The sequence below is a fragment of the Pseudopipra pipra genome, chromosome 5 (assembly GCF_036250125.1).
Source record: "Pseudopipra pipra isolate bDixPip1 chromosome 5, bDixPip1.hap1, whole genome shotgun sequence".
Lineage (NCBI taxonomy): Eukaryota > Metazoa > Chordata > Aves > Passeriformes > Pipridae > Pseudopipra > Pseudopipra pipra.
In genome coordinates, this window is record NC_087553.1 from 23,635,217 (window position 1) to 23,662,750 (window position 27,534).

General features: G+C 50.2%; 2 protein-coding genes across 5 annotated transcripts; both read right to left on the reverse strand.

Annotated features, from left to right (window-relative positions):
* Positions 1–3,416: 3,416 nt before the first annotated feature.
* On the reverse strand, positions 3,417–12,191 carry C1QTNF6 (C1q and TNF related 6). Of its 2 annotated transcripts, none has more exons than XM_064655021.1 (3): positions 11,952–12,191; positions 7,840–8,077; positions 3,417–6,459 (listed from the first exon to the last, which is right to left on the reverse strand). In XM_064655021.1, the coding sequence occupies exons 2-3, from the start codon at positions 8,069–8,071 to the stop codon at positions 5,912–5,914; spliced, it is 780 nt and encodes a 259-aa protein (XP_064511091.1). In that variant the 5' UTR covers positions 8,072–8,077; positions 11,952–12,191; the 3' UTR covers positions 3,417–5,911. The 2 variants fall into 2 exon arrangements, with proteins under 2 accessions (XP_064511091.1, XP_064511092.1); XM_064655022.1 differs by lacking the exon at positions 11,952–12,191 and adding an exon at positions 8,965–9,139.
* Positions 12,192–18,742: 6,551 nt separating this feature from the next.
* Positions 18,743–27,496, reverse strand: SSTR3 (somatostatin receptor 3). 3 transcript variants are annotated; one of them, XM_064655027.1, is made up of 3 exons: positions 24,473–27,496; positions 22,176–22,343; positions 18,743–21,388 (listed from the first exon to the last, which is right to left on the reverse strand). In XM_064655027.1, exon 3 carries the CDS (start codon positions 21,331–21,333, stop codon positions 20,128–20,130), a length of 1,206 nt encoding a protein of 401 aa, XP_064511097.1. In that variant the 5' UTR covers positions 21,334–21,388; positions 22,176–22,343; positions 24,473–27,496; the 3' UTR covers positions 18,743–20,127. The 3 variants fall into 3 exon arrangements, with proteins under 3 accessions (XP_064511097.1, XP_064511095.1, XP_064511096.1); XM_064655025.1 differs by lacking the exon at positions 22,176–22,343; XM_064655026.1 differs by lacking the exon at positions 24,473–27,496 and having other exon boundaries at positions 22,176–22,757.
* Positions 27,497–27,534: the final 38 nt, after the last annotated feature.

Here is a 27,534-nt window from a genome sequence, read left to right on the forward strand (position 1 = left end):
CTTCCTCTAACATGGACCTTTTCTTCCTCTGGCTACTTTGAAGCCACAAAGTGGACACATCTCCCCCGTCAGAGGTGCACTGCAGTTCACACTGTCTGGGTTCCCCAGTCGTGCAGGCAGCTCAGCAGCTCTGAGAGTGATGCAGGTCAGCCCTCAGTTCTCCATCCTCACCCACACTGGCATGGGTGCAAGTATTTTAAAATGAATCAAGAAAGAACCCATCCTCCTGCCTCCCACTCACCCAGGGCTGGATTTCCAGCCACCCCAGGTGGATGGAGAGTTCCTACTCCTTAGCTTCTCCAAGCCAAAAGCTCTCCATCCTTCTTCCTTCCATTTTAACTGTTGCAAACTAAGGGTGGGACAGGTGTGAGACTTTGCAATAATTCCCAAGTCATTTGTAAGTTAAGGGACACAAACTCAAGAGACAGAACAGTCTGTGGATTGAGAAACTGTCAGAAGCCTTTGATTTAAACCTTCTGCCCTGGCACACAATTGTGGTATAACTGCAGGTCGAGAGATCACAGAAAGCTTGTGGGTGAAGGATAAAGCATATCATTAGGTGAGGGAGCTGTGCTTGTACCAAAGAGGCCTGGAACCTCAGCCCCCCTTTGCCCACCTCCTGATAGCATCTTCAGAGAGAGCCAGGCTTGCAAAGGGCAACAGTTTCCGTCGGCAGGAAGGTGAGAGATGTCCATCTGGGGCTGGTATGTGTGTATACATGTGTGGGTGTCATAGCAGAGTGTGCACTGAGCTGGCCTCTGAAGCCTGGCATGGCTGGGCAAAGGCCTGTTTTCTCACTGTGGTCAGAGAACGGCCCTGCCACACAAGGTAGTGGAACATTTGCTGTCAGCCGTGCAGCTGTGCTGCATCACCCATGCAGCAGGATCCACTTCCTGCCCTACGGCATCTCCCAGCCAGCAATGGGAAAGTGAGTTCAAGAAAAAGGAGTTCTGGGGCAGGTTGAACACACTGCTGGCATCTGCCTTCAAAGTGCCAGATGGAGGGAGGCAGTGGCTCTGCTTGTGGCACTGGGTGATGCTGGCTGGGGTGTTGCATCACCCCTTCTCCCTCCCTGGACTCTGGGAGATAAACAAGGCTGAGTTGTAAGTGAAGCAGGTTGTCTAGGTGGTTTGGGAGAGGAGGAGGGACACCAGGCTGAGGCAAAGGGGAAACCTGCTATGATACAGTGTGGCAGCCCCCTGAATAGTGCACTGATGTGGGGCAAATCTTGCACTATTGCTGGCAGCTGGTGCAAGGCCTGAGGGGCTGCCAGAGATGCTTCCCATGACTGCACTTCCTATGCTGTGTCCCTGCTCTCCCTGGTGCTTTGAGTGCAGGCACATTCACCTGTGCCCATCTGAGTGCCCCCAGCAGGGTCAAATATCTCCTTTTATGTTCCTTTTCTTGCCCTGCTTCTCTTTTCTCCTTTCCCACAGCTATCACAGGGCAAGGAGCTATTCAGCTTCTCCTGAGTTTTCCCTCACGTGCTTTCTTCCTGAGAGACAGCACCATATACTGCCCTTCACCTCCTCTCCCCCACTCCCCTCCTTTTATACCTGCAAGACCACAAACCTGCAGGAAGCCCGTTTAAAGGGCCAGGCCTGTGGCAGATACCTTGAACAAGCCTGAGATGCAGCCACAGAGCGCCTTGCAGCAGAGTTTGGACCAGTCTTTCAGGGGAAAAGAGAGGCACAGCTACAGAGGTAGTGCTATAGCTGCACACCCCAGGGCACACTTGCTTTGCCCAGGAGAGAGATACTAGCTGTCACCAACCCCTGAATCACATTCCCCAGGGCAGCTCTGTTGCATGGAAAAGAATACATACTTGTGGTGAATGAATTGGATGGAGGTTTTGTGGCCTTCAGGGCATGGGTGCACTCACTGGCAGGGCAGCAGGGCTAGTCTGACCCAGTCTAGACCTTGTTCCTTGTACAGCATTACAGGGTCCACCTTGCCTGAGCTGAGCCTGACCTACAGTTCTGACTCCCCAGTCAGGCATCCGTGGTGTGATGGGTGGCACCAGCTACAGACCCTGCCTGTCACCATGCATCTAAGCCCCAACGGATTTGGCTGAAGAGACTCTTCAGGTGGCAAGCTGCAGGACTGAATCACAGAAAACTTTTCTTGAAGGTCTGGCTACACATTTCCGGTCCCCCCTCCTCTCTCCCTCCTCACCTTTTGTAAGCGTGACAAAATCACCTCCAATCTAACATCATCTCAGCTCAAGGGGCCAAGAACATGCACAAACACAACCACTGCACTTCCTGAGGACACGTTTCTATCTGCTTCCTCAGAAATAAATAAAAAATGGGAAGAAGGCTGGGCTCTGACATGAAAGAGTATTGCATTTGCTAGGATATATATAGCCCTAACTTTGGGCCTGACACAGGACCAAAGACGCCTGTAAGGATGCATATGATTATGTTTTCCACCCCTTATCAAAAGATGTGTCTGGTACACATCAAACCACAGGAGAAGCTGTGTAAAGACAAATTAAACTCAAAACAGAATGGCCTATATGGGCACCTTGTCGTATTTTCATGTCTATTCTTCCACCTCAGCAGGAGACCTCTCAGTCCAAAGATGATAAAGAAAATCCCATGTACCTCTTTGACTTGCATTGAGACCTCCAAAAGGTATCTCCCTGTCCTTAGGATTCTAATCCTTCTAGATCGTCCACTCAAGCTTCCAAGACTCCACTCCCTGCTCATGTTTCCCCTTTTCCCCCAACTTTATGGGCAATTACTACTTGTCTTTCCACCTCTGACCTGAACCTCAAGCCTTTCTCATCACACACAGGTCTTCCAAATATGCATGTCCAGCTTAACTCTGGAAATCCTACTCACCCCAGTGTTAGGGAGCACAAGTGTTCAATCAACAGTTTAATGTCCCTCTTATGTCTGTACTTTCTGGCCTTTACCTCTTGGCAGAGACAAAAGAAATGCTACAGGGAAAACAGAAAACACACATGCTTACTAAGTACTTGATAGAAGGATGTGCTAAAAATTTCACAAGATAAAGGGTCTGATCTCCCTTAAGAGAACTCCCACAGTAGCCCAGCCTTCTTCAATATAATTAAGTACTTGAAGCCTACTCCTATAACCCATTGTATTGTCTTGGGTTTTTTGTAATTTCCAAAGACTCCTTTGAATTTGCTTAAAGTTTTCCCAGAAAAGAGGAGAGGGTTGTCATAATTAGAAGTGTTCAAGCAGTAAATATCTTCAAGGTAATGGTTCTTCATAAAGGAAACAGACACAAGACTGCCAAGGATTACCCAGGGAAGTTTCAGAGCTGAGTTAGACTTTGTACCTGTCTCTTTAGACCTTGTACCTGTCTCTTTTGGGTCCACATCTTTTACATCACACCATTCAGCAATAACCAGTGCTAGAAGGAATGGGTTAGGAGAGAAAAACAGATTTAAGTGCAAAACAACCAAGGAAAAAAGTTTAATACCACTGAAAAAAAATATATATACAAAAGTTCTTGTAGGTTTTTTTGTTTTGTAATATAAAGCACCATTAATTCCAGAGTACATCACAACTCAGCCTACTACACCTTCCAGAAAGCACCCAATACTCCTGAAATCTGATTTAGCACCAAGGGAATGCTGTCTTATTTAGCACCAAGAAGCCTGTTAAACACACCCTTTGGTCCCCCTGCCCTCCTCTCTCATGTGCATCAGGCACCATCTGGCTGCTCATGGGTAGCACATGAGACCTGTTACCAGCATTCAATCACCAAATAGCAAAAGGAGGAAGAATGAAGCTTGTTTCTGGAGATATTCAGTGTTAGAGAGAATTTCTTCGCTTCAGGGAGGCGTGGGGCTCAATACACTGTAAAGAGAGAATATCTCATTTGCAGCCTGTTGAGGAAGAGAGAAAGAAATTCGGTCCTGAGCATCACTGCCAGCACGCTGCTTCCTCTGTGCTGTCTGAAATCCTCTCTCTGAGCAATTTCACACACTTGGCCTGCTAAGGTAGGGGAAGAAACTCACAGTCTCCTTTAGTTCCCATGATCCCATAATCAATGTTTCTCTGTGAAAAAAACAGGCTTGCCTCAGAGAAACCTTGTTTTTATACCCATTGCCTCATTGACAGTGGTGGGTAGGATCCACAGCAGAAAGTTCCTGAAACTCGTTAGAGTCTGTACAGCTTCCTTAGCAAAGAAGGGAGGGTAAGTAAACAGGACAAGAGAGAAAATGTCCTGCAATTTTCTCAAGTTCATTTTTAATATTTGGCCTGAGTCCCTGTTGCTTTGCCATCTCCAGCTGAGTGTACCAGACCTAGTCCTGTATAATGATGCACATCTCCTATGGGAGAGCTCTGGTAGTCCCAGGTGCTATAGGCAAAGATCGTGGTTAATCAAGAGACTTTAGAAGCTAGGTAAGTCAGAAGATTTCATTATCAGTGATGGGCAGAAGAGAAATACAGTTTCTCCTGCTCGTCCTGCCCTGATACTCAAAAAAGAGACAACTCTTGGGAGTTTATGGAAGCATTACAACATGTGGAAGTAGATTTCCTAAAGTGCTGAGCCAGCCTCACCTGCTCCCAACAAGACTGTAGCATACCCCATAGAGGGATGCAAGTGAGAGCAGTGTGAGACGAGTATAAATAGTAATAGAAAACCCAACCACTGACATTCCTTTCTCACTGCAACATCTCCAACCTGACAAGAAGAGTGAGGGTTTGTTTTAGTCACATGCTTTTCTAAGTTGCTCTGATGAGATTGCCAGAAAAGGGCACAGAGCGTAAGGCAGGGAAGCTTTTAACCCTGGGGTGAGGTGCTGTAGTCTCACCTCTATCTCTTTTCCATCACAGAGGCAAAGAGGTGGCAGTCTGTCCAGGTTTGGAATTGACTTAACTGCAATTGCCCCTCCAGTCTCAAGCTCAGGTCCTGAAACAGCAGTCCTTGAATACCAGTGTGGGAGAACCACCTTCGGGAGGACAACGAAATGGCACCTCTGCCAAAGAAGAGAGCAGATTCTAGTTCACTATCTGGACTAGCTTTCCACAGCTGGGGAGCCAAGATCGAGTAGCACACCAGGGGAGGTGTGGGAGGGAGGTTTTCAAGGGTTGTCTCTCTCTCTCTCTCTTTCTCTCTCCTTCTTTACTTGTGATCTGTAGTGGTAACGGAATGGTGGGCTCTACTGATTCAACAGCAGATGCGCATAAAGGGTCTGGCCAAGTGTCTGGCCCTTTATCTCTTCAAAGAGCTAGAGCTGGCACAGAGGAGGACAATCCCACCAGGCCTAGATTTGACAGCCAACCCGGACTCTGTGACACAGAAGGGTGTCTAAGGATAGCCAGTGACACACTTCAGAAGGCCAACAGTTCCCTTTTTGGAAAGACACTATCCTCTCTTACCGGTCCTACAACTTTCTTGTGCTACAGGAGACCATCAGACCCCAGTCCGCTCTCCGGACTACAGGTGTCAGAGGTGACATTAAGACCATGTTTCAGGCTGCAAAACTGGTATGTCTAGTTAGGAAAGAGAGGAGCCAAGATGTACATGGGCAGTGGGGACTTTCTAGGCCTTTCTACAGGAGTCCTTTGTGAATGAAGCCCCAAAGAGGGACACATCCTCAGGAGCAGCATTTTAGCTTTCTTCTTGCTCTAGGACTCCAAAGTCCAGAGGCAACTTGCTGGCAGATTGGGAAGAAGCCAATAACCTAAGCCAGTTTAGGAGGTAAGGCGTGAGAGACGGCAGTGTCACGATGTAAATGGACAGACACAAGTCTGGCTACAAGAGGGCATGAGGTGGGAGCTGGTGTGGCAAGTTTCACACTCAGTGCCTGAGACTCGACAGGCTCATTTCCAAGTGATTTGCAGTGTTTGTGGGCAGTAAAGAGAGAGAGAGAGAGAGAAAAAAAGAAGGAAAAGGCCAAAGAGGCCCCAAGGAAGAGGAGAGGCAGTTATTCAAGACTAGGCTTGACCAAGTACCCACTAAAGGTGATGTACACATCAACATCATCACTGTAAATGGCATTCTCCCGCTCCCGCTTGTAGAGCCTCACCCAGATCTCATCATTTTCCTGAAGCTCTAGCATGAGGCTCTGGCTTTGCATGATGCTGCGGTCACTGGGTTGGGCATACAAGATGACTGCCTCTTCTTCATTGTGCATGATGTGCATGTAGGTCTCCTTGAAGTTCCAGGTATGGACATTGAGGCTGAAATAGTAAAGTCCACCTACTGAGCAGTAGAATTTGCCATTGAACATGTCAAAGTGGCTGTAGAGGTTGACAAAGACGGTGTCGAAGATCAGGACCTGGAAGCCCTCACTGCTGTGCAGAGCTTTCTTGCGACCGACAGAGAATGCAGCGTACTGATGCTTGCAGGGGTCTCCTGCTGTGCCCATCTGTCCTTTACTGCCTTTCTGGCCCTGGGCACCCCGCTCACCTCGTGGTCCTTCTTTGCCCCATTTCCCAGGCATTCCAGGCTCTCCCCGGTCTCCTTTCTCTCCTAGAAGAGGAAGCAGAGGACACAATTCCTGTGTGATACCAGAAGGAGATGTGGAAGTGGTGGTGAGAAAGCCTAATGAGGAGGCAGAGAACTGCACAAGAATGGGGCAATGCCAGAAGAAGGAACAGTCCTGAGGATCATGATATCATTGCTCTTCATGGGAAACAGCTAGCAGAGCTCTGGTTGTGACTGGAGTCTCTTCTCTTACGAGTCTCCTGCCCATCAAAGTGATATGGCCCTGCTGGAGGCACCAGGACCTGTCCCTAGGAGACTTCAGCCTGAGAGGGAGCTCAGCAGTGCAAAATACTACTGGGGCTCTTGACCTCTTCTTCCTCCCCCACACTCCTTTACCGCCATCAGAGATCCTACCCTCATACCCACCTCTCCTATGACCTAATTATCCACGTAAGATGCACACTTCTTTCTGTAGGCTGGAGAAGGAAAAGAAATGCTAACCCCTGTGGGGAAATATGACTAGACACAGACAATGAGGTGGGTCAGAGGGAAAAGATCCAAGCTGGACTAGGCAGATGGAGCAGTGCAAGTTAGAGGGCTGGTACTTTGACAATACTGGCATGCTTAGGGCATCCTATATAATTAATATTGCAGCTCTACCCTGGGGTGTGTGCACTGCCTGTCACACACTTTGCCAGGCATCAATACAGAGAGAGACCAGCACCAGAATGTACTTTGTGTATAGAGAGAAGAGATAGGGTCAGAGCAGCCTCCAGCACAAGTGACAGCATCCCAAATTTGTGTCTTGTTGTTTTCCTTCTCTCCCTCCCCTGCATGGTATTGCAGGTCCTGCTACAACACCCGCACTCTAGGCCTCTATCTGCCCCGCACACCCTTCTGAATGTTGATGGATTGCAGTTATTTCCAGGCTGGCCAGTTAACCCAGAGAAACCACAGAGCTACAAGGAGTGAGTGGAGCAGCATCCAGCTGGGAACAGGCTTTTGCCCACAGCAAAGGCTAAAAGGGGAGCCCTGAAGGGAGGAGCTGATCTAAAATAGAGAGCCTTTTCCCGTTAGCCAAGCCAGCCACAGCAGGGTGGAATGAGCTGGGGGTCACTGCCAGTTTAGCCTGGAGGTGCTTGCAAATAGCTGCTGCCTCCCTTTGCCCTCCTCCATGTGACCCATGGATCTGGAGAAGGTTTCCCCACAACCTTTCTGAGTGAGGGATATGCACTGACTTCCTTCCCCCCAGACTACTCCTCATAACAGCACAAAACATCTAAACCCTGGGCACATATCCTCAAGGATGGCACCTGGCAGCCTGTTAGCATAACCAGCATGCCAGCAATCCAGTTGTCACCTCCAGTGCAGTGCTGTCAGCCCCTGAGCAGGCCTTGGCATCCTGAGGCCAAAATGGGCACTTACCCTTCAGTATGGTGATGTTGATATAGGGACGGACCTCTGGCATTGGGTATGGAAAGTGGTGGTGGCTGGGAGGGAGCGGTCGGGCATCTGTGGAAGAGTCCAGTGGGTCACAACAGCGCTTGCAAGCACCAGGGGCTGGTTCTTTGAGATTGGGTTCATCAGTGGGTGCCCCAAACACAACAAGAGGGAGAAGAAGGAAGGTCAGGGATGTGCGCAGGTAAATTATGTCCATGGTGACCTAGGAAGATATGGGGAAGTGCCAGAGTGAGGTATAAGAAGGGGAGGACACAAGGGATGGAACAGAGGTTACCACAAAACATCTTTCTGTGGTTAAAGCCAGGGGTGGGATGAAATAGCATTGTCCCGTGGAGGCAGTTTACATGCTTGTAGTGCCTGGATGTTCAAGGCTGCAATCTGAGCAGAAACCACATGGCCCAAGAGGATGTCCCACGCCCTTCTGCCCAGGCCAGTGGAGATTAGGTGCTGACCCTGGAAGAAGACTTGATGCTGACTAGGCAAACCATTGGAGCCACTAAAAGATTCAGTCTCCAGGCTGGGATAGAGGAAGGAGGCATAGAATCATGAAATCATTAAGGTTGAAAAAGACATCTAATATTATTTAGTCCAACCTCAACAGTCCTTTAGCAAAAGCATGCTGTGGTAGGCTGCTGAATCTGCAAGAAGGGCTGTAAAAAATTCTCCAACCCTCCAGTCACTGCACATCAACTCTTTATGGGAATCTAATCCAACAACACCCATGTCCCAGAGTCTGACCCACATCTCTTGGCAGAGAGGTCTGGGAACTTAACTTCAGCCTCTCCTTTTTCCCACTCAATCCCACCCCTCTCTGTACCTTAGCCCCCTCCCAACAATGCCCAGGGGATTCTCAGGCAAAGCCCAGCACCTTCCCAAGGGGACGGTTGGCTCCCCGAGTGCAGCCTTTGCAAGCAGACCAGAGGCGAGAGCTTCTTTGTTGCCGAGAGTGAAGGACGTGGAGCTGGAAGCAGGCAGCTTGCACAGAAGTATGCTTACGAAAGACAGACACGCCAACAAGCTGAGAAAGCCCCTGCCCCAGCTTGTGCCCCCCATCCCGCTGCCTGCCCCCGGCGTAGTTCGGCAGCTCACCCCGGGGGCCGAGGGCTCCCCTCTCTGCTTTCCAGCCCCTGCTCGCCGGCTCCCCTCCGCCTGCGGGGCCGGCCCCCGGGCCCATGGCTTTAAGGAAGCCGGCTCTTGGCACAGGCACTGCTCAGCGCTGGCTGGGTGCGCAATCCGGGCTTGGACCGGCTCCCTCCCCTCTCCTCTCCCTCCTTCTCCCTCCCTGGCTTTGGGCGCTCTCCATCGCAAACCGGCTTGGGTTTCGGCGCCTTTTAACTCTTTCCTAGGTAGTGCCTTTTCCTTGTATGTGTTGTTGGGTTGGTTTCTTTTCCTCTGCCTTTTTGCTTCCAACCAGCACAGCCCTGCTCAGCAAAATGCAGGCAACACAGATTTGCACCCTGTGCAAAGGGTGAGCAGGCAGCAGGGCAGTGTCCCACCTTTGGCATCTCAGGATAGGCAAGGTGAGGTGCATCCATGCAAGAGACACTCTCCTTCAGGCGGGAGGCTACAGGACCCTGCCTTCACTCCTGTGCACTAGTCCCTTGTCCCATGTATTAGCCCTTCACTTGGCTGGCCATGCTCTCTCCCCAGCTGTGCCTTTCCTACTCCTAGTCTCCAAACTTCATCTTTCATTCTCTCCCACATTTTTTTTTCTACACATCACTGTGGCCTCTTGCCCCAGGCATGATATTTGTAGCAGACGCATCTGCCAGCTGGGAGAGGCATCAGTATTTTCCCTCTCTGGTCATCCCCTCTGCCTGGGCAGAGCCTCAAGCCTTGCACTCCTGCTCATGTCATCCCCTGGTCGTGTCCCCTGCTTACATCCTGGGCTGAGCATTTTTGATGGGAGGGGTGTGCCTGACCTGAAGCATAGCCTGGTTGCTGGGAGCTGCCTGCTGGAAAAACTGGGGATCTGGAAGCAAACCCTGGATGTGACCTTTGCCCCCAGCCTGGCGCCGAGCTGACGAGCTTGTGTTGTTGGGGTAAGCACGATGTGGCTGCACCAGAACTTGGGAACGAAGGGCATTTTGGAGGACAGAAGAGTGCAGGGTGGGACAGATAGGAGACTTTTCTCATGCTGCAGAATCTGTTAGGAAGAGAATTTGAGGATTCTATGCTGTAGTAAAACTGATCTGTGAATTTATACCCCCTGTGTGTGTATGTGTGTGTACATATGTATCTTTGGGAGGCAGAAGGAAGGATGGACAATAGCTCTCTTCTGCAGGGACCAGAAGTGCCAAGTCAGCACTGTGCCTCCCACAATTTCCAAGAGAAGCTGGAGAAGGCTCCAAGGTTTCTGAGGGGGAAAGGGTTCTGTGTGTGTCTACGTGTGCTTGGACTTTTTTTTTCCTGTTTCCTTTCTCCCATTTGTTTGGTTTGGGAATGGGAGGCCCCGCTTCCCAGAGAGTGGCTGGCGTTTGGCAGGACCCCAGCACCACTGGAGAAGCAAGCGGAAAACTCTGGGAAAATATGTGCTGTGAGCTAGGGGGGGGAGGGAGGAAGGGGGGCTGGGAGGCCTGGAGATATTCTCAGGCTGCCTGTCAGCCTGGAGCTCAATGAACATGGAGTGAACATGCTTCCTAGCCAGGGCAAGAAGAGGACCAAAAAATTCACTCCAGCACTGACATGCAATGAAACCCACTGCAAGCTGCCCACATTTTCCTGTGCCTTAGTTTTCCCTTTTGGGAAATGAGAGGGGGGAAGGTTAGGTCAATACATCTTGCTAATGGAGCCTTGCCAGCTGACAGAAGTGGGGGTTTGTGATCAGTTGTGTTGTCTTCTCCTGACTGCTGCTGGTGGGGACTTTGGCAGCTGGCAGTACTATTAAAGGCAAATAAATTTTCTGGGGTGCATGAAAACTCAGGGACTGACACTGAAGACAGTTCCTCTCTGTCCCAAAAAAGCTGCTGCAGTTCCTTACTTTCTCAGGTTTTCCTGCCTGGCTTATTTCCAAACATGACATTACCCATTTTTGCAGTTCTTGGCCCTGTGCCTGGCCTCCTCCACCTTTCCAAGGGGAACAGGTAGCAGGGAGTCCATTGTCCTCATTTCTGTCCCACATTTCCATTTGCATTCCTGAGCTGCTCACAGCCAAGCAGATGTTCTTCATGGGGGACCTCATCAGCTGGAGTCTTTGCCTGTGCCTCATCAGACTGCAAGAACAGCTCACAGTGGGCAGCAAACAGGACTTTGTCTCATCTGGGCTCAATAGGGACTCACTGGTTGCCAGCAAACAAGGGCTTGCCCTAGTGGCATTGTCCAGCTGAGCAGAAGTTTACGCCAGTAAAGACACTTTTGCCTGGGTAATATTGCCCTGTTCTCTGAAGAGAACTGTCTGTACCAGCAATATTTTGCCAGGGCAGCCACATTTGCAGGAAGTTTTGAGAATTTTATCCAGTAAACCTGTGCCAGCCACACTTTTAAGTGTAATCCAAGTCTGAAGGGACACTGTGTGTCCAACAATCTTCCTTCTCCCTCATCACACACTCTGCCTTGGAGGCAGCCCAGGGATGCACTGGTTGGATTGAACCGCAACAATCTCTGCTCAAAAGCAGCTGCTTCCTCCTTCTTCTACATTTCCTCCTTTGTCCTGTAACCCCTACCACACAGGCAAAGTAGGGGAACAAAACCTGACTCTCCTCCAGTGGCTGCATCCATCCTACTGACCCTCTCTGCCACAGGTATAGAAGGAAGGAAGTTGATGTTTTCTCCCCTTTCTAGCCCCTGTGTACAGCTCAGCTCCCCTGTGATACCTGTGGATCATCTGTCCTGTCTCACATACACACCTACTCACATCCACCCACAAACACCCACACACTCACCCTTCGCAGCTCCTCCCTCGCCAAAACCTCCAGAGCAAAGGTATCATTCACACCAAGAGGCAGAGAAACAGCTCCTTCTCTTCCCCTTCCTGGCTGCTTCCCCTCCACCACAGCTGTCTTTCCCTATTTTCCACTTCTCTGCCCCCACTCTCCAAGAACACCGCAAACCAGGAGGGGAAGCAGAGGACCTCTTACCTACGCTCCCCTCCGGAGGGGTCCTGCGCTGAGTTATCTGTATCCTCAGCTGCTCCTGGTTAGCAGTGCGGGAGGGAGGGCAGGCAGGGCCCAGCTGACTCCAGCCAGATGCTCGCCAAGTGCTCTTATGTAATTACTGTCTTTTCCATCCTGCCTCCAAGGCCTTTGTGAGTGCCTCCCCTCCTGCTCTGGCCCGTGTCAGGCTTGGCTCTCCCTCCCTTCCTCCCGCCCTTCTTCCACCCACCCTGCACAGCATCACAATTTGCTCAGCTCAACAGCTGATCCCTTCTGGAAGCAAAGTTCAGGCTTTTGGCTACTGCTGTTGCTACCCTTGGAAGGAGAGCTCGTGTGTTTCAGGAGCTGGGAAGTGATGAGCAGCACGGCTCTGTGCTCACCTCCTCTCCATCGCAGCCCGACTGCTGCTGGGTACCTTCGCCTTGCACTTCCATAGTGCCTGCAAACACAGGGAGGGGGACATCTGAGACAAGGAAAGGTGGCAATGTGTTTTCATGCTTCAGTACTTTGTGATGCCCTCAGATTATCCTGTAACAGCAGCTGTCACTCTTCCACACCGGGATCACTGATCACCTCTGGACAGGAAGCAGAGGAGGGTGGGAAGAACAGATGACCTTTAAAGGTCCCTTCAACCCCAAAATATTCTGTGGTTCTATGATTAGACAAATCTTTTCCAGCTGGTGGACTACATGGCTGTGCATGAGGCTTGTGTAACAGCCAGCTCTTGTTACTCAAGAGCACCAATCTGGTAAAAAATTACTGGCTTAGAATACTTTCTACGTCTCTGAGGATGGGCAGGCCTATTGGATGTCAGCTGTATGGCTACATTCCTCTTGAAACTTCTGCCCATGTGGGGCCTGGATAAAGCAGGAATGACACGTTCTCTGGCTTTATGCAGGCTTCTGCTGAGTTTGAGGGCACTTGTGCCAGCAGAGATTTCTGCTGTGGGCTGCTTGGTGGCCTGGACTGTCTCACACAGAGATCAAGGCCTGGCAAAGACTCTGCTTTTTTTCCTTTTTTTTTTTTTTTTCACTGTGCATTGCTGAAATGCCACGTGGCTGAGGAGCAGCTGGAAGAGCCCTTCATCTGGACTCATCACTTGAGCAAAGCTGTTTCTAGACCTGGTAGTCTCTGTTAATGAGCATGAAAGCATGAGCTTGTCTCCCACCAGTGTCCCCACAGCCAGTCCGAGACACTGTGTGTCTGCCAGCCACAGCTGAGCAGTGTATCAGACAGTGGCTGACAAGCTGCATCAGTTGGAGATGTCTCACAGCTAAAGGTGTATCATCCTGGCTGCCCCTTTCCCCATCAGTAGCTTTTCCAGCTTGAGTGTCCCACTTCTTACCCCCGCCTTGTGACTCTGCCTGTGAGACCACTGAGACAAGAAACCATTGTGGTATTCACCCCAAACTCTGGCATACGACTACAAGGACTAACCCTACTGCAAGCAGAAAGAGTTTGCTGCCTTGTGAACGTCTAGAGCCAGCAGTTTGGCTGGGTAGGAGATACCAAGTGACACTGCAGCCTGTTTGAACCAGTTCTTAAAAATAACCTTCAGCCAAGCCTACTGCCTTCTGCTTCTATGCATCTGAGTGCATCTGAATGCTTCCTCCTCCCATCCGCTCCTGTGTAGGCCCAGAAGTATTTACTCCTGTGCTGTCATCTTCTGTACACACTCCTAGCCCTGCCCTGATCAATTATCGACAGCAGACCACTACTGGGGGCATAACAACTCTCATGAGGAGTGCTGAGAAAGGTGAATGTTGGTTAGGCAAGAAAACTTTCTTCAGTGGTACCCATGAGCTTTCTCATCAAAGAAGCAAACACTTTGTGGCGGGATGTTGGGGCAGTGGAGATGGAGTGGCATAGGTGGACAGGTAGACGGGGAAAGAAGCTGGTGTTTAAGAGCTCACAGAAACTCTTGGTTGTGACAGGTACTTTCCACTAAGGGAACCACACTGACACCACAGAATCATAGAATCACAGGATTGCTTGGGTTGGAAGGGACCTTCAAGGTCATCTAATTCCAACTCCCCTGCCATGGGCAGGGACACTTTCCACTAGACTAGATTGATCAAAGCTCTATCCAGCCTGGCCTAGAACACTGCCAGGGATGGGGCAGCCACAACTTCTCTGGGCAACTTGTTCCAGTGCCTCACCATCCTCACATTTTCCTAATGTCTAATCTAAACCTACCCTCTTCCAGTTTAAACCCATTCCCCTTTGTCCCCTCACTACATGTCCTTGTGAAAAATTCCTCTCCAACTCTCCTGTAGGCTCCCTGTAGGTACTGGAAGGGGCTATAAGGTCTCCCCAGAGCCTTTTCTTCTCTTAGCATGTTTTCATAGGAAAGGTGCTCCAGCCCTCTGATTTTCCTCATTGCTCTCCTCTGGATCCGATCCAAGAGGTCCACACCTTTCTTATGTTGGAGGCCCCAGGGCCGGACGCAGCACTATAGGTGGGGTCTCACCAGAGAGGAGTAGAGGGGCAGGGTCACCTCCCTCGACCCGCCGGCCACGTTTCTTTTGGCGCAGCCCAGGATACGGCTGGCTCTCAGGGCTGCGAGCACACACCTCTCGTGCTCGCACATGTTCCCCTCAACAGCGGGGGTTTGGCATGGAGGGGCTCCACCGCCGCTTGGTAGCACTGTCCTGAGCCTGGTCCTGACACCAGCTACCAGGGCAGGGGTCCTGCCGCGTTCTCCGTCTCCCTGCATCTCCCTCCCCCTCCGGGCACGGACACCCCTCTGCAGGACGCACCGCGCAGCGCTCTCGTCCCCGCCTGCTCCCGCCCGCCCGCTCGGCACCACCCCCGCCCCTCCCGTCCGTCTGGGGTCCCGCCCGCGGGTGTCCCGAGTCCCCGACGGCAGTCGGGACCGGGATGGCCTCTCGCGTTCCTCCCGCCCGCAGCTTCGCGGCCGCTCCGGTTGGTGGTTCCGCGGTGGTTCCAGGGAGCCGCGGTGGGGGCACAGCCCGCGGAGGCTCAGTTTGTCGGTCAAGGCAGCCGTATTTCCGTGCCCCGCGGCATTGTTTGTCATGTAGGGAAGGCTGCAGCACGCAGCCCAGGCACGTGTCTTTGGCTGGCTGCATTGACGTACTCGGAATGCGTGTGTGCCTGTTTGTGCGTGACGTGGTGAGTGTGAGATCTGCGTGAGCCGGCTGCGGTGTGCGTGGCGTTTGCATATTTTATGCTTGGGAAGGCAAAAACCAGCAATTTTTCATGAGCAAATATTTGCATATTTTCCACTCGTTCGAGCAGATAAAGCATTTCAATTCTCTGTTGGATCCTCAGGAGAGCCAGGAGAATCTTCTCTTCAAAGGTGTTTCCATTTCTTCTATCTCTCCATCTCTACAGGCTACCCTATTCCAACAGCGGATTAACTGCTTCCTGCCCCCTCCACCCCCTTGTTCCGTATCCGTGTAGAACAGCTGAATCAGAATGTGGCCTGGACCGTTTTGCTGTTGCCTGATCCGAGCTGCTGTGATTCCCTGCTGATGACAAATACAGTGGCTCCCTAACAACAGCTCCAAATGACATAAGTGTGGGCTGTGTTGGTAACAGCCTGGAATGCACCCTCACTTCTCCACACTGAAGCCCCTCAGCCATCGCCTTTCACTGCCGTTCCAGATTCTCTCCTGAAGATCCATCGCAGAGCAGAAGGGTCACACTAAGTGGGTCCAAAGCTGCCGCAGACCACCGTTGTGTACTTGGGTTTGCAGGTATGGTGGGTGGGTACGTGTGGGGGGAAGGTAATTTGGAAGGTCCGGATGTCATCTCCCAGTTTGAGCCCATGCCTGGGCTACGTGCATTAAGGTGTGTGTGCTGCATTCTTGGCGTTCATGCTTAGGCCAAGAGATATGTGCATGTCTGGGTATGTGTGCGTCTGTGCGGGTGGCCAGACATACATACATCTATATGCCCTTGAATCAGTGTACCCACAGAACACGAATATGTACATATATTTATACACATTCACGCAGTTGCAGGTAGCCACACATACAGGCATGCAATCACGTAAACACACTTGTATGCACGCATGCACAACAGATAGGAATGCCTCTCTGTATCTGCTCTTGTGCACTCTGACGTGTGCATGCGAACTCTCTGAGCAGCTGACACAACACGTTCCCTGTGTCTCTAACCCCCCATTTATGATCACACGTTTACTGGGAGGAGGCATTGCACAATGCTGCTGAAATCATTGCGGCCCTTTCTGGTCTTGCAGCTCCGATCGCTACGTGACAAGAATAAAATCTTTTGTGCAACACAGGGCTTGGTGGAGCCCTTATCTCTGTGTCTCTGCACTCAGAATAGTAAACTCCATTTCCATATCTGACTGGAAAAAATCCCCCTGAACATGTCCAGAATTTCACTTAGCCACTGCGCATGGTCCCTGTGGCCTCTGGGTTGCCTGGAGTCAACTGCACCATCGTTAAGGAGAGAGAGGGATCACAGAGGCAGTCAGATTAATGCTATTACTACAGGAAAAGCTGGGGATTCACCAACAGGGAGACAGAGATGAGGAGAGAGCAGGGGTCAGAAGGCAGCAGGGTACTGTCCATCATTCCAAACGCCTGTTCCTATGAAAAACAGCCTTTTAATCAGTGGTGATATTTTGCAGAATTATGTAGCATTTGTTTTCTCCTCATGAATTTTGAACAAAAAAAGCCCCTTTTTTTTTTTCCCCTCCTCCAGTCTTATTTTCTGTTCATCTTCATTTTTTTTCAGCAATTTGTCACTGCAAAATAGGATGCAGCATAGGGGGGCGAAGAAAACACAAGACAGAAAAATATGATGCTTGTTTCTTTTCTTTTAAACTCCTACTTAAACCTCAGGTTTTTTTGCAGGTCTCCCTGGAAGGTATCTTGTTTTCCCCAGCAGGCTCCCCTGCAGAGCTGCCTTGGTGGGGGCTCGGATTCTGTGTATCAAAATAATGTCTCCTTGGCACAATTGCTTGGTGCTGGCATTGCAGTGCTTGGGCTCTAAGGGATGTCAGTATTTTAAGAAGCCAACCAGTCGATGGAGTTTCTTGAATGGTGATTTACAGCAGATGGAGCTGCAAAGGCGTGTGAAATGAAGTCTCATCCTGATTTGGTGAAGGAGACTGTCTCTGTTAAGTGTGTTGGCAGCTGGGGAACTCCCCCATCTCCCCACAGCAGCTGGATAGCCACTCCACGGATAAGGAAACCCACCCTTTATCTGCCCCCCACCCACTTGAGCTGCCTCCTACAAGGTCCTCAGTCACTGTCACATGCCTTCTTCAATGCCTGGTCATCAAACACAGTGCTACAAGCTCCCCAGATAATACCATTTTTCCTCTATTCTGCAGGGATTGCTGTGCCAGTGGAGTCCAGCATTCACCTTGCTCTGCTCCTCATTGCAAGAGGAGCAACGCAGATCCCTGTTTAAAGTTCTGTGTTGTCCATCTGTCTGACCACTTGGTAGTCAGACCTTTTACTCTTCCTACTGCTTGTTGCCCCTTACAGAGGCAGAAGCTTTGGCAGTCCATCCTCAGTCTGCTAGGATTGCTTGATTGTGCTTCATCCAATAGATGTTGCGGGAGCTCCCCAAGAAAATAAAACAGAGGCTTTTTTTAGTTCAACAGATTGTATCCCACGCCCATGAATAGTTTGGCTGCCTTTCTCACTGGGGCCCACAGTGTGGGAACCTGATGCATGGATGGAAGGAGGAGGAGATGTAAAGATGTAGCAGAGGATAGAATCTGGCTGCCAAGCACTTTTTTTTCCCTGTGAGTTGAGCCTGCACTCCTGGGTGATGGCCCATGCTCAGGGGGCAAGTAGCACTTTGTAAGAGGAGCTAAGCACTGGTACCTCAGCTACTCAGGGTGAGCCTGCAGGCATGAACAGCTTGGTGTTCCAGGCTTAAAGAGGAAACATGAGGATGTAGGTTTCCTCCTTTCTCGTGGAGGTGATGGCAGTACCCGTGGCTGAGCGCACAGCTGAATGTCTTTGGTTGTGTTTGCAGTCCCTTCTCTGCCTTCCTGAGCTAACATGGCTAGGAGATGTCTCTTCTCCTCATGCCCTGTGACAGTCCTTTCCTGAACTCAGGTGCCCCGTACTGCAGTTCCTCTAGTGCCTGCCAGGCCTTCACTTCTCACATTGCCTTTATGTGACTTTGACTCCTGCTTCCTCATAAAGTGGTTCTGTTGCCACCATCCTCAGCTGCTGCAGCTTGTTCTGCTGCCCAGCCCAGGGCTTTTGGCTTCTGTCCAAGCACACCTGTTCCCATGCCACCCCTTCACTTCTCTTGCCTTCTCTCAAGTGACCCATGAGACATCTTTCTATCACTCAGCCAACTCTCATAACTGACTCTCCATAGACTACCTCCTCCAACATCTCCTGACCTCAGGGAGACGTGTCTCCTTCTGGTGCGTGCCTCCTTCCCATTTCTCAAAATTATTTGTAGACAAAAGTGCCCAAATATAACCAAGGGCTCTGGTATGAGGACCATTTTGGTGGCTGTAGCTTAGCAATAGTATTCATAGAGAAGTTAAAGGTGTGGGAGGAATGAAGCCAAAGCAAAGAAGGAGACCTTCATCCCACCCACCCTTGTACATTGCTGCTGTTCTAACCTACATGTTCACATGGACCCACTACAGCTTCCCTCCAACAACCAATGCACAGGAGCAAGCACTGGTTCAACTCAACACACATATTCTCACACTCTTACCCAAGCATTCACATGTGCACACACATTTCCATAAATACTTGCATGCCTGCAAAACTATACCTGCACTGAAACATTCCACAATTACATTAACACATTCCCCCATCTGTGTTTGTATACACTTATACACATGCATACCCCCTTATGTATGCCTGTACACATTTACCTACACCACACAGATTAGCATAAGTGCCCAACCCACACACATCTCCCACCAGTCTGACTCCTCTGTCTCCCATCCTCTGCAGCCATTCTCAGACATGTACAGTCCAGGGAATAAACTTTTGCATACGACAATCTTTGTGCACATGCAAACACATGAACATAATTTCTTCACCATCCTAATCTAAATACCATTTCCCACAAGATGAATCAGTTCCTAGTATTGCCCAGACTCTCTGCAACCATAGCTCTTACACACTGGAGATCCCCTGACCTCCCTCTGCTTCCTGCCCCCATCCTGTACTGAATAGATGCCTTAATCTCTTGTATCAGCCAAACAGTACTCCATACAGAGATCAACTCAACCCAAAGACAATGTATATTCTCAGGAGAGCCAAATCTGTAGCACCCCCTCCCCTAAACACACAGAACGTTTCTGTCCTGTTGGCCTTTTATGTCCAAAGGCTTTTTTTTTTTTATTTACAGTAAGGCTTAGGGAGAGGAAAAGGGAAAGGGCATTTCAGCTTGTAAGAAACACTGCCTCTGATTCATGTCGCATTGTCTTTTTCTTTGCCTTTGTTACACCTCCCACCGGGGTGCAGAGGCACCAGGAAAACCCTGAAGAATGTGAGATGCAGGAAAGAAATGTTCCATTTTTTTCTCCCAGGTAAGTCCCATCAGCCTGCCCAGAGTCCATGAGAGCCTTAAAAAGAAAGAGGAGGTTTTGAGCAATTAGTAGTCTCCAGCCATGACCAGCATGGGCAGGAAATCTGTCCCCACGGCATTTTTAAGAGCTAGAGAGGGGTCAGCCATGCATGCAACTGGCTGGTATGTCTTTGCTGCAGACATTTTTCCTCCCTGTTTGTCTTTCAGGGTAAACCACTTCTTGTGTTTGTAAGGAGGATAATCAAGGCAATGGGATGCCTACGTGTAGTATATGCCATTTGGGAACTTCCTTGACATGCTACAATCAGATGGCAGCTGATGCCCTCCACAGCTGAGTCATTTAAGGACAGATCATGCAATCTAGGGCTGATCTTGCTCTCTCTGTATTGTCAGTGCCCAGCACCTCTTCAGCTCCCCCTGGATGCAGTCCATTCTTTACCCAGTACCACATAAACCTCAGGTGTCTTTTCCAAAGCCAAGAAAAATGTCTTGCTTTTTCTACAAGTTCATGGAGCCCTCTTCATCTTTAAACAGACTCTTGGACTTTAATATGCCTTTGTCTCCCATTGCCTTTGAGGTTGAAAAGCAGATAAGGTGAAGGGGACCTCATATTCCAATGTCTCTTTCCCCTACACCATCCCTTTCATCACAAATAACTGACATGCAACTTGTTGCTCTTTTCACATCCCACAGGCTGCTCAGGGAGTGGTTTTTGCTCATTGTTCTCTCCTTCTTCACCGCTTAGAGGGCGCTCCTGCCTGCCATTTCCATTCTGGGTGATCTTGCTGATCTCGCCCTCTTCCCCTTCATCATCGGTCTTCTCTGGGGGGCCTGCTGGCACCTCCTGGCTCTGGACTCGGCGGGATGGCCTGAAGATGGCCCTCTGGAAGCCCTGCTTGAAGCGGTAGGAGAGGAAGCCATAGATGATAGGATTGGCACAGCTATTGGCATACGGCAGCACCACCACAAGGAAGTAGACACCAAAGAGGGACGGCTCCTCTGGCAGCGGGCAAACAACATTGATTATGTTGAGGACATAGAAGGGGAGCCAGCAAAGGACGAAGACAGCCACAACAGTCACCACCATGCGGGTCACTCTGCGCTCTGAAAGCTTGTGCTTGGAGGACAGAGCCCTGACCCGCCTGCCAGAGGAACGAACCTTCACAACAATCAGAAGATAGCAGAGACAAATCACCAGCAGTGGTCCAAAGAAGCCCAGTGTAGCAGTGTAGATGATGAATCCAGCTCTCCACACCGAGGCTGGCTCTGGCCACTGGATGTGGCACGTACTCATCCCTAAAGGGACGTCTGAGAAGACAACCACGGGCAGCACCACTATTGAAGACAGCACCCACACCGTTGCACTCACAGCCTTGGCCACTCGTGCTGTCCGCCATTTGGAGGACTTCCCTGGGTGGACCACTGCCAAGTAGCGATCAACACTCATCACCGTCAGGCAGAAGATGCTGGTGAACTGGTTGATGGCATCCACGGCCATCACCAGGCGGCACATGAAAGAACCAAACGGCCAGTAGGAGAGGGCATTTTGCGCAGCCAGGAATGGCAGGCCCAGCATGAAGAGCTCATCAGCTAGGGCCAGGTTCAGGATGTAGACGTTGGTCACCGACTCACTCACAGAGTGCCGCAGGACCACATAAATGACCAGAGAATTTCCAGCCAGCCCCACCACACAGACAATGAGGTAGACCACAGGGATGAGGACACCGCTGACAACTACACCAGGGCTGACAGTGGTGGAGCTGTTGGGGGTGGTGAAGCCTTCCCAGCTGCTAGAGGCATTCCCCTCCTCCGACACTGCCGGTGTGGGGAGGCTGAAAGCAGAAGTGTTCATAGCAGAGGCAGGGAAGAGGGCAGGGGGCAGTGTCCTCGCAGGATCAGTTAGCAATCTGGAAATGAGAGGGGGAGAGAAAAACACATTGATACTGGGGACATGACAGCTGAACAAGCCACAGATAAAATCACTACATTAACTGTGTTTTAGATATGGGCAGGCATGGGAAGTCAAGGTGAGTTTGTGGATGCTGGCAGCCACTGGAAAATCTAGGACAATATCAAACCCATCTAGTCCTGTGAGGCACAGTGGGCATGGAGGGACAAACAATGATATGGCTCAGTGTGGGCCAATGGATTGTCTCTCCTATGGAAAGATCCTCTAGGGAAATAACAACAGACTAGGATAAGAGCAAGGAAATTTCTCATTTTCTGCTAATAGCTCCAATAGTGAGGACATGGTCACCAGAGGCCTGATTCTCATTTATGAGTGGCAGGTACCTTAGAAACCAAAGAGGGAAAAGCATCCAGTGACAAAGCCATTCCAGTTCTGACTCCCCCATTCTCTGAGTATTCTCTTGCTTTCTGAAACTCTTTTTGGACTGGCCAGTTTATTGTTGGCTCTACCAGCAGAAGCAAAAGCACCTTCACTCTCAGTAGAAGCTGAAGTCAGCACCTGAGCTGGAGGGTAGCTGTTTTGTGTTATGGCAGTTTGAGAGCAAAGGAAGAGCCAGATTATTTTGAGTATACTAAGAGGGATCAGTCCAGGTCTCTCTTTATCTCTCTCTCATTTACTGCCTTATTGTCTCTGTCTCCCTCCCTCTCTCTCTCTCTCTCCCTGCCTCTCTGTTTCCTTCTGCACCCTGCAACACACTGCTAATGACAGAGGCCCTGCCTGCCCACCTGTTTGCAACACCAAAGCAGCGTCCCAGCCCTCCTAATCTGAGGTGCCCAATTGCCCATCACGTCAGGGTTTGGCATGGAAACAGCGCTCAGCTCACTTAGTGAGAGAGCCTTGAGCAAACAAGTTCTCCATTCACCATGAGGTCGCTGCTGACACTGGGTGAGAAGCTGCAGGGAGAGAAGAGACAGTTAAGGGACAGACGTGCCTTTTGTGAGGGCTCCAGATATGTGAAATACAGAGCCCAGCACATACTACAGACCAGAGATACCCTGGCAAACCTTATGCAGGGGAGATTTGTGCTTTCAGAATCAGTCTAGCTCTGGTAAAATCTTCTGGAGGTGTAGAGTGACAGGGTCATCCTCCTGATGAATTAGCTTGTTGGAAGGGAGAATGACTTAGTAGTAGGGAACAAGAACCCTGAGGTTCACCTGTACACATCTCAACAAATCTCCTAGGACTCTGAAGCTCTTTTTCTATTGAAATTAAAACTGGGAATCTCAAAGGAAAGGAATCCCAATCTTAACTACTTTCAGGAGGCCAGAAACACTCCAAAGACTATTCTCCAAAATGTGTTGGCATCACAACTTAATATTCTTAATATTACAGCTTAATGTCTTAATATTACAGCTTTTATTCAATTTTTTTTTTGATGTCATACCAAGTTCTGGAAACACTGGGGGAGACCTGAGCTTTAGATGGATTCATTGGATATCAGACAAGCAAACCCAACAAACTCCACAGATGTATCCAATCTTATACTGAAGGAACCTCATCCATAGGAACCCATAGTTGGGCAACTATGGCTTAAGGCCATTTCTACAGGCTATTGCATGAATGTTTCCTGCTTTGAAGCATTTGAGCTTTGGAGGACTGGAATTGTTTAAATTTTCTTTATTTGCAGGTGCCTTGGGCTGTGACACACTGTCCTGATAGAAGCCCATCTACTGGGGTCCTGCAGCACTGGATTGTCCCACACATCATGAGTGGCTGTAATGAATGGGCAGAGTAGAAAGTGGTTTGAAACTCTAAACTGAGGGGTCTTTCCTCTGATATTTTTTCCAATGCTGTTCTAGTGACACAAATCACTTGTTGGAGGAAAAAAGGAGGGCAATGGCTGCTCTAGGTACAAAGATCCCTGAAAAGGGTGGCAGAGGCCAGAACAGTATGTTCATAAAAAGATGATCCTCTAAAAGGTGAGGACGTAGTTAGGAATTCCTTTGGATGTTCCTCCTGCATGCAAATGAATTAAAAAAAAAAAAGCCAAACATTTGAAAAGAGAGCCCTCCAAATACCAAATGGGGATAAAGATTCTGATGCTGGGGCTGAAGAGCATTTGGAGAAGTATCTGGGGTCCAGACCTCAAAGCTTGTTGTTCAGGCTGTGGTTTAGCAATACAGTAAACCCAGCTTCAGGGCCCCAGAAAACCTATCAAAAATGCTAGGGCATGCAGCAAAAACCATGGATTTTCTATAAACTCATTTTTCCTGCTCAGAGAGATGCAGTGAAGAAACTTTAAGCAGGTATGGTCTGTCTCTGCCGTTCTAACTTTGTTAAGTACTATGCACCAGCTCAAACACCATGTCATACATTCTGGATAGTTTGACAGAACAATCACTGGATACTAGTGCCTCATCTAGCTTGGATCTACTCTGCTGGCTGCTTTGGCAGCACATAGCATAGGTAGGAATTGGGGAGGAACCTTGGCCTCAGACTGATAGTGTTTTGGCATCCACTTGGAGTCTGTCCCTTATGTGGACAGCACCTGTTGCAAGAGGCTTGGGATCTGCTAACAGGTGCTACCAGAATGTACCTGGCTCATGCAGCCGGAGAGCAGAAGAAAGGCAGAGAGGTAGGAAGAGATGGAAAATTGGTGCTATTGCTTTCTTTAGAAAAAACAAATAAATTATATATATATATTATATATATATATATATATATGTCTGCATTGAATGAAAGGAGGAGGTGGATGCTCAGAGCTGAGCCTCGACCTGGTTACAATACATGAATAGAGGCTGGGAGGGACCACAGAGACCAATAACCTGCAGCCCCTCTTGTCCCCCTCCCCACCTGTCCCCCCCGGTTTCCCATGGACCTGCTCCAGCTCAGGACTCCGCCGTCTCACCTTGAGGCTGAGCTGTCTGGCACGGACCAGGATGGACTGGCAGAGTTGGAGGGTGGGGAGCCGGGGGGGGAGGTCGGCAGGTTTCCTTCTCTGGGACTGCAGAGTTAACTTCTGCATGGACTCACGCCCACGGGTGTCATCTGGGAAACGCGGGCAGAGCCGCCGGGTACTTACATGTCGTCGGGATGTACATTTTCCTCTGCTTCACCGGGAGAATCCGTGTCATCTTTTTCCCCTTCCCCTTTCTTAAGAGCGGTAGAGCAGAGCGGTCCCGGAGGCAACGCGCCCACCGTGCTCTACAGGAGACGCGAGTCCTTCTTCCCGCACTTGCCCATCGCCCACTCCGTGGCTGGCGTGGGAGCGGGGCCCACGGCCGTGCCCGAGGGCGGCCGGCCAGGGCTGCGCGGTCCCTCAGCCCCACGCCGGAGGGTCTGTCCCCCTCGCTGCCCCCGCCATCTGCGGGGCTCGGGCAGAGGGAGCGGAGCGGCGGCACCGGGGGGACGGGTGCCGGCAGCCAATGGGCGCCACGCACGGAAACACCGGCAGGAGAAGGAGGAGAAGGAGGGGATGGACGACAGGGCAGGAGAACGAGGAGCGGGAGGAGACACCGGGATGGAGAATAGAAGGAGGAGAGAGAGGTGCAAGGAGAGGAGCAAAAGGATAGAGGAGCGTGGAAGACGGGGAGGATGAAGGAATGAGGAGTGCGGTAAAAGAAGCTGAAGACAGTGTAGGGGAGAGGGAGAGGAAGAAAAGGGATAGAGAGAGCAGCTATGTGGTGGGAGAGTGGTGTGCAGGAGGGGGTGACTCGACTCGGCTTCCCTAGGCAGGCACCCAGGAGACGGCCTCCCTGTTCCGAGGGTCGTGCCAGCAGGACTCATGTTGCTCAGAGCTGCAGGGACACGGCAAAACCTTCTGGCTGGCAAGATGCTCAGAAATCGAGGTAGATGTTAAGCACACAAACTCTTGTCCCTTCTATTCTGCCCTATATGCATCTCCAGATGGATGGAGATGAGGGCAGATGGCCAAATAGGGGGCTGTATGTTTCAACTCCTTCCCTTATCTGACTCCATGAACAATCTCTTGTCTTTTGCACTTTCATTGGGAAAATGCTCTAGTTCAACAGCCCTGAACTCTCCTACTAGATTTCATCTCTGCTGGAACATGTAGACCCAGAAGAAATGGGTCTAGGAAGGAAATTAATCTCCTTTGTTTGAGCAGTTCTCCCAGGAAGGACATGAGGATTTTCCCATTCCATTCCCTGCACAAAGGCCTTTCCTGTCATTCTCACCCCCTTCCCAGCCCTGCAGCCAACATCAGTGACTGTTTGTGCTGTGCAGTCACCCACTTCTTGACATTTGGCACTGCTGTTGCAAGCATTTGAGGCCCCTAGGGCCAATTCCAGCCTTAACAGAAGAAGGCAGTATCTCTGCGAGCAGAACATAGCCAGGGTTTAATCTGGCATTCCAAATCTATTTGAGCAACTTTATGTTCAGCCAGTGTTGATCATAGGTGAGCTGATGAAGGCAGTACAGGACTTCAAAGCTGGCAGGCTGCCTTAGGCCGGAACTTCACCACAATGCTATCTGGAGACACACAAGAGATATGATGCCTCATTGTGGAAAAAATGGCATGGGTAGCACCCAGAGGTTTTCTTTGCCATGGCAGAGCAGGTATCTGTAGCACCATGCAGGAGCCCCTCAGTTCCTGTCTTAGAAGAAACAGAGCCAAACAACAGCAGAGCTCTACGAAGGCCTGCTAACCCTTGCAGGACTTGCTAGCGTAAGCACAGTCACAGGATCACAAATTCCAGATCTCCAGATCGCTTCCCCAGTGCTCCAAGTCCTGCCCCATTCTCAGCTCTAACAGGGTTGTGCAAACTGCTTAAATTTTGTTGGGATGAGAGCTCAGCCTGTGCACCTCCACAGGTAGGAAGATACATAAATTTTGTTTCATGCACATGGTCAGTATTGCTGTTTGTGGGGACAAGGCAGATTGAGAAGGTAAAAGCCAAGGCTTGAAAACTAGAGAGGAAGTAATAAACCACTGGGAATACATTGGTTTGAGCAATGCTTAGAATTTTTAAAGGAGATTAGATCCCATTCTCAAGGGCTTTGTGTCCCTTGCCCTTCCACAGGTATATGCCCCTACCAGAGACTTAATTTTTGTGCATCTGGACTTACGCTGACATAATTTACATTACCTTTGGATGGGCCCTGAGCAATCCATCCAGCAGCCCATGTGCAATGCAGATATTTGTGGGACTTACTGCCACAGGATGCCCTCCAGGGTTGCTCTGGACTTTATCAGTAGGCAATGTGTCACATCACTGAGTTAACTGCCTTATTTAGATCCAACCATGAATTGAAATTGCAGAAATTTCCCTGGCAGCAGGGTACCTCGGGGGCTTCACTGTGGTGGTTGTAGCTGGCACTACCCATGCATCTCCTCAGTGCAGGAAGCAGCCTTTGAAGCTCAGAAGTGTTGCTGCATCCAGGAATGATAACCTGGCCCAACTCCATAGTTTCTCTGTGCCCTCCTAGGACTGCAGGATTTTGCAGTGCCAATCATTGCACCCTGAGCCCTCCTCCCTCCTGCAAGCAGTGGCAGTGGCAGCCACCCTGTAACACTTACTCTCAAGTCCCTGCAATGCATCAGGAAGGCAGGTGCTCACAGCTGCCAGATCCATAGTACCTCTGGGACCACTCTCTTCAGCTTAATTTTAGTGTCTTGGAGGCAATTTGTCTGGACTGGTGACTCATTCCTCCCTCTTTAATTTTTTTCCCTGCCCTCCCCCTCCCTATTCTCTTTCTGACTGTGCCTAGCAGTATGCGTGAATGCTAGTACTGATATGACTCCTTGGGATGTGAGCTTAGGAAGATTAATGCAGCAGTGTTTTGGTGAAAGGATGTCCACAGCAACCTGCAGGGGCAGTCCTCATGGAGAGGAATCTGGGTCCGGGTGTCCCATCCCAAAGCCTGCACCCCATCCTCTGTGGATCTTGGAGGGGAGACAACTCTTCCTTTGGACACATGGAGACTGAGAAGAGGATAGGCAAAAGCAAAGATGTAATCACCCCACTGCACACAATATTTACACTTTACTGAGGAACGCAGGGGGCTCAGCTGAGAACTTAGCAACTTGGTGCATGAATTATGCCGTGTCTCTTCATCGAATAGTGGCTGGGGCTCACAAAGCTCAGTGTGGTTCTGCCTGGCTTGTTGTTGCTGAAGGAGGGG

Excerpts from the sequence above, each read along its gene's own strand:
- SSTR3 (XM_064655025.1), bottom strand. The coding sequence starts at position 21,333 with ATGAACACTTCTGCTTTCAGCCTCCCCACACCGGCAGTGTCGGAGGAG.
- C1QTNF6 (XM_064655021.1), bottom strand. The coding sequence starts at position 8,071 with ATGGACATAATTTACCTGCGCACATCCCTGACCTTCCTTCTTCTCCCT. Across the intron at positions 6,460-7,839 it reads CAACATCACCATACTGAAGG|GAGAGAAAGGAGACCGGGGA; the intron begins GTAAGTGCCCAT and ends TTCCTCTTCTAG.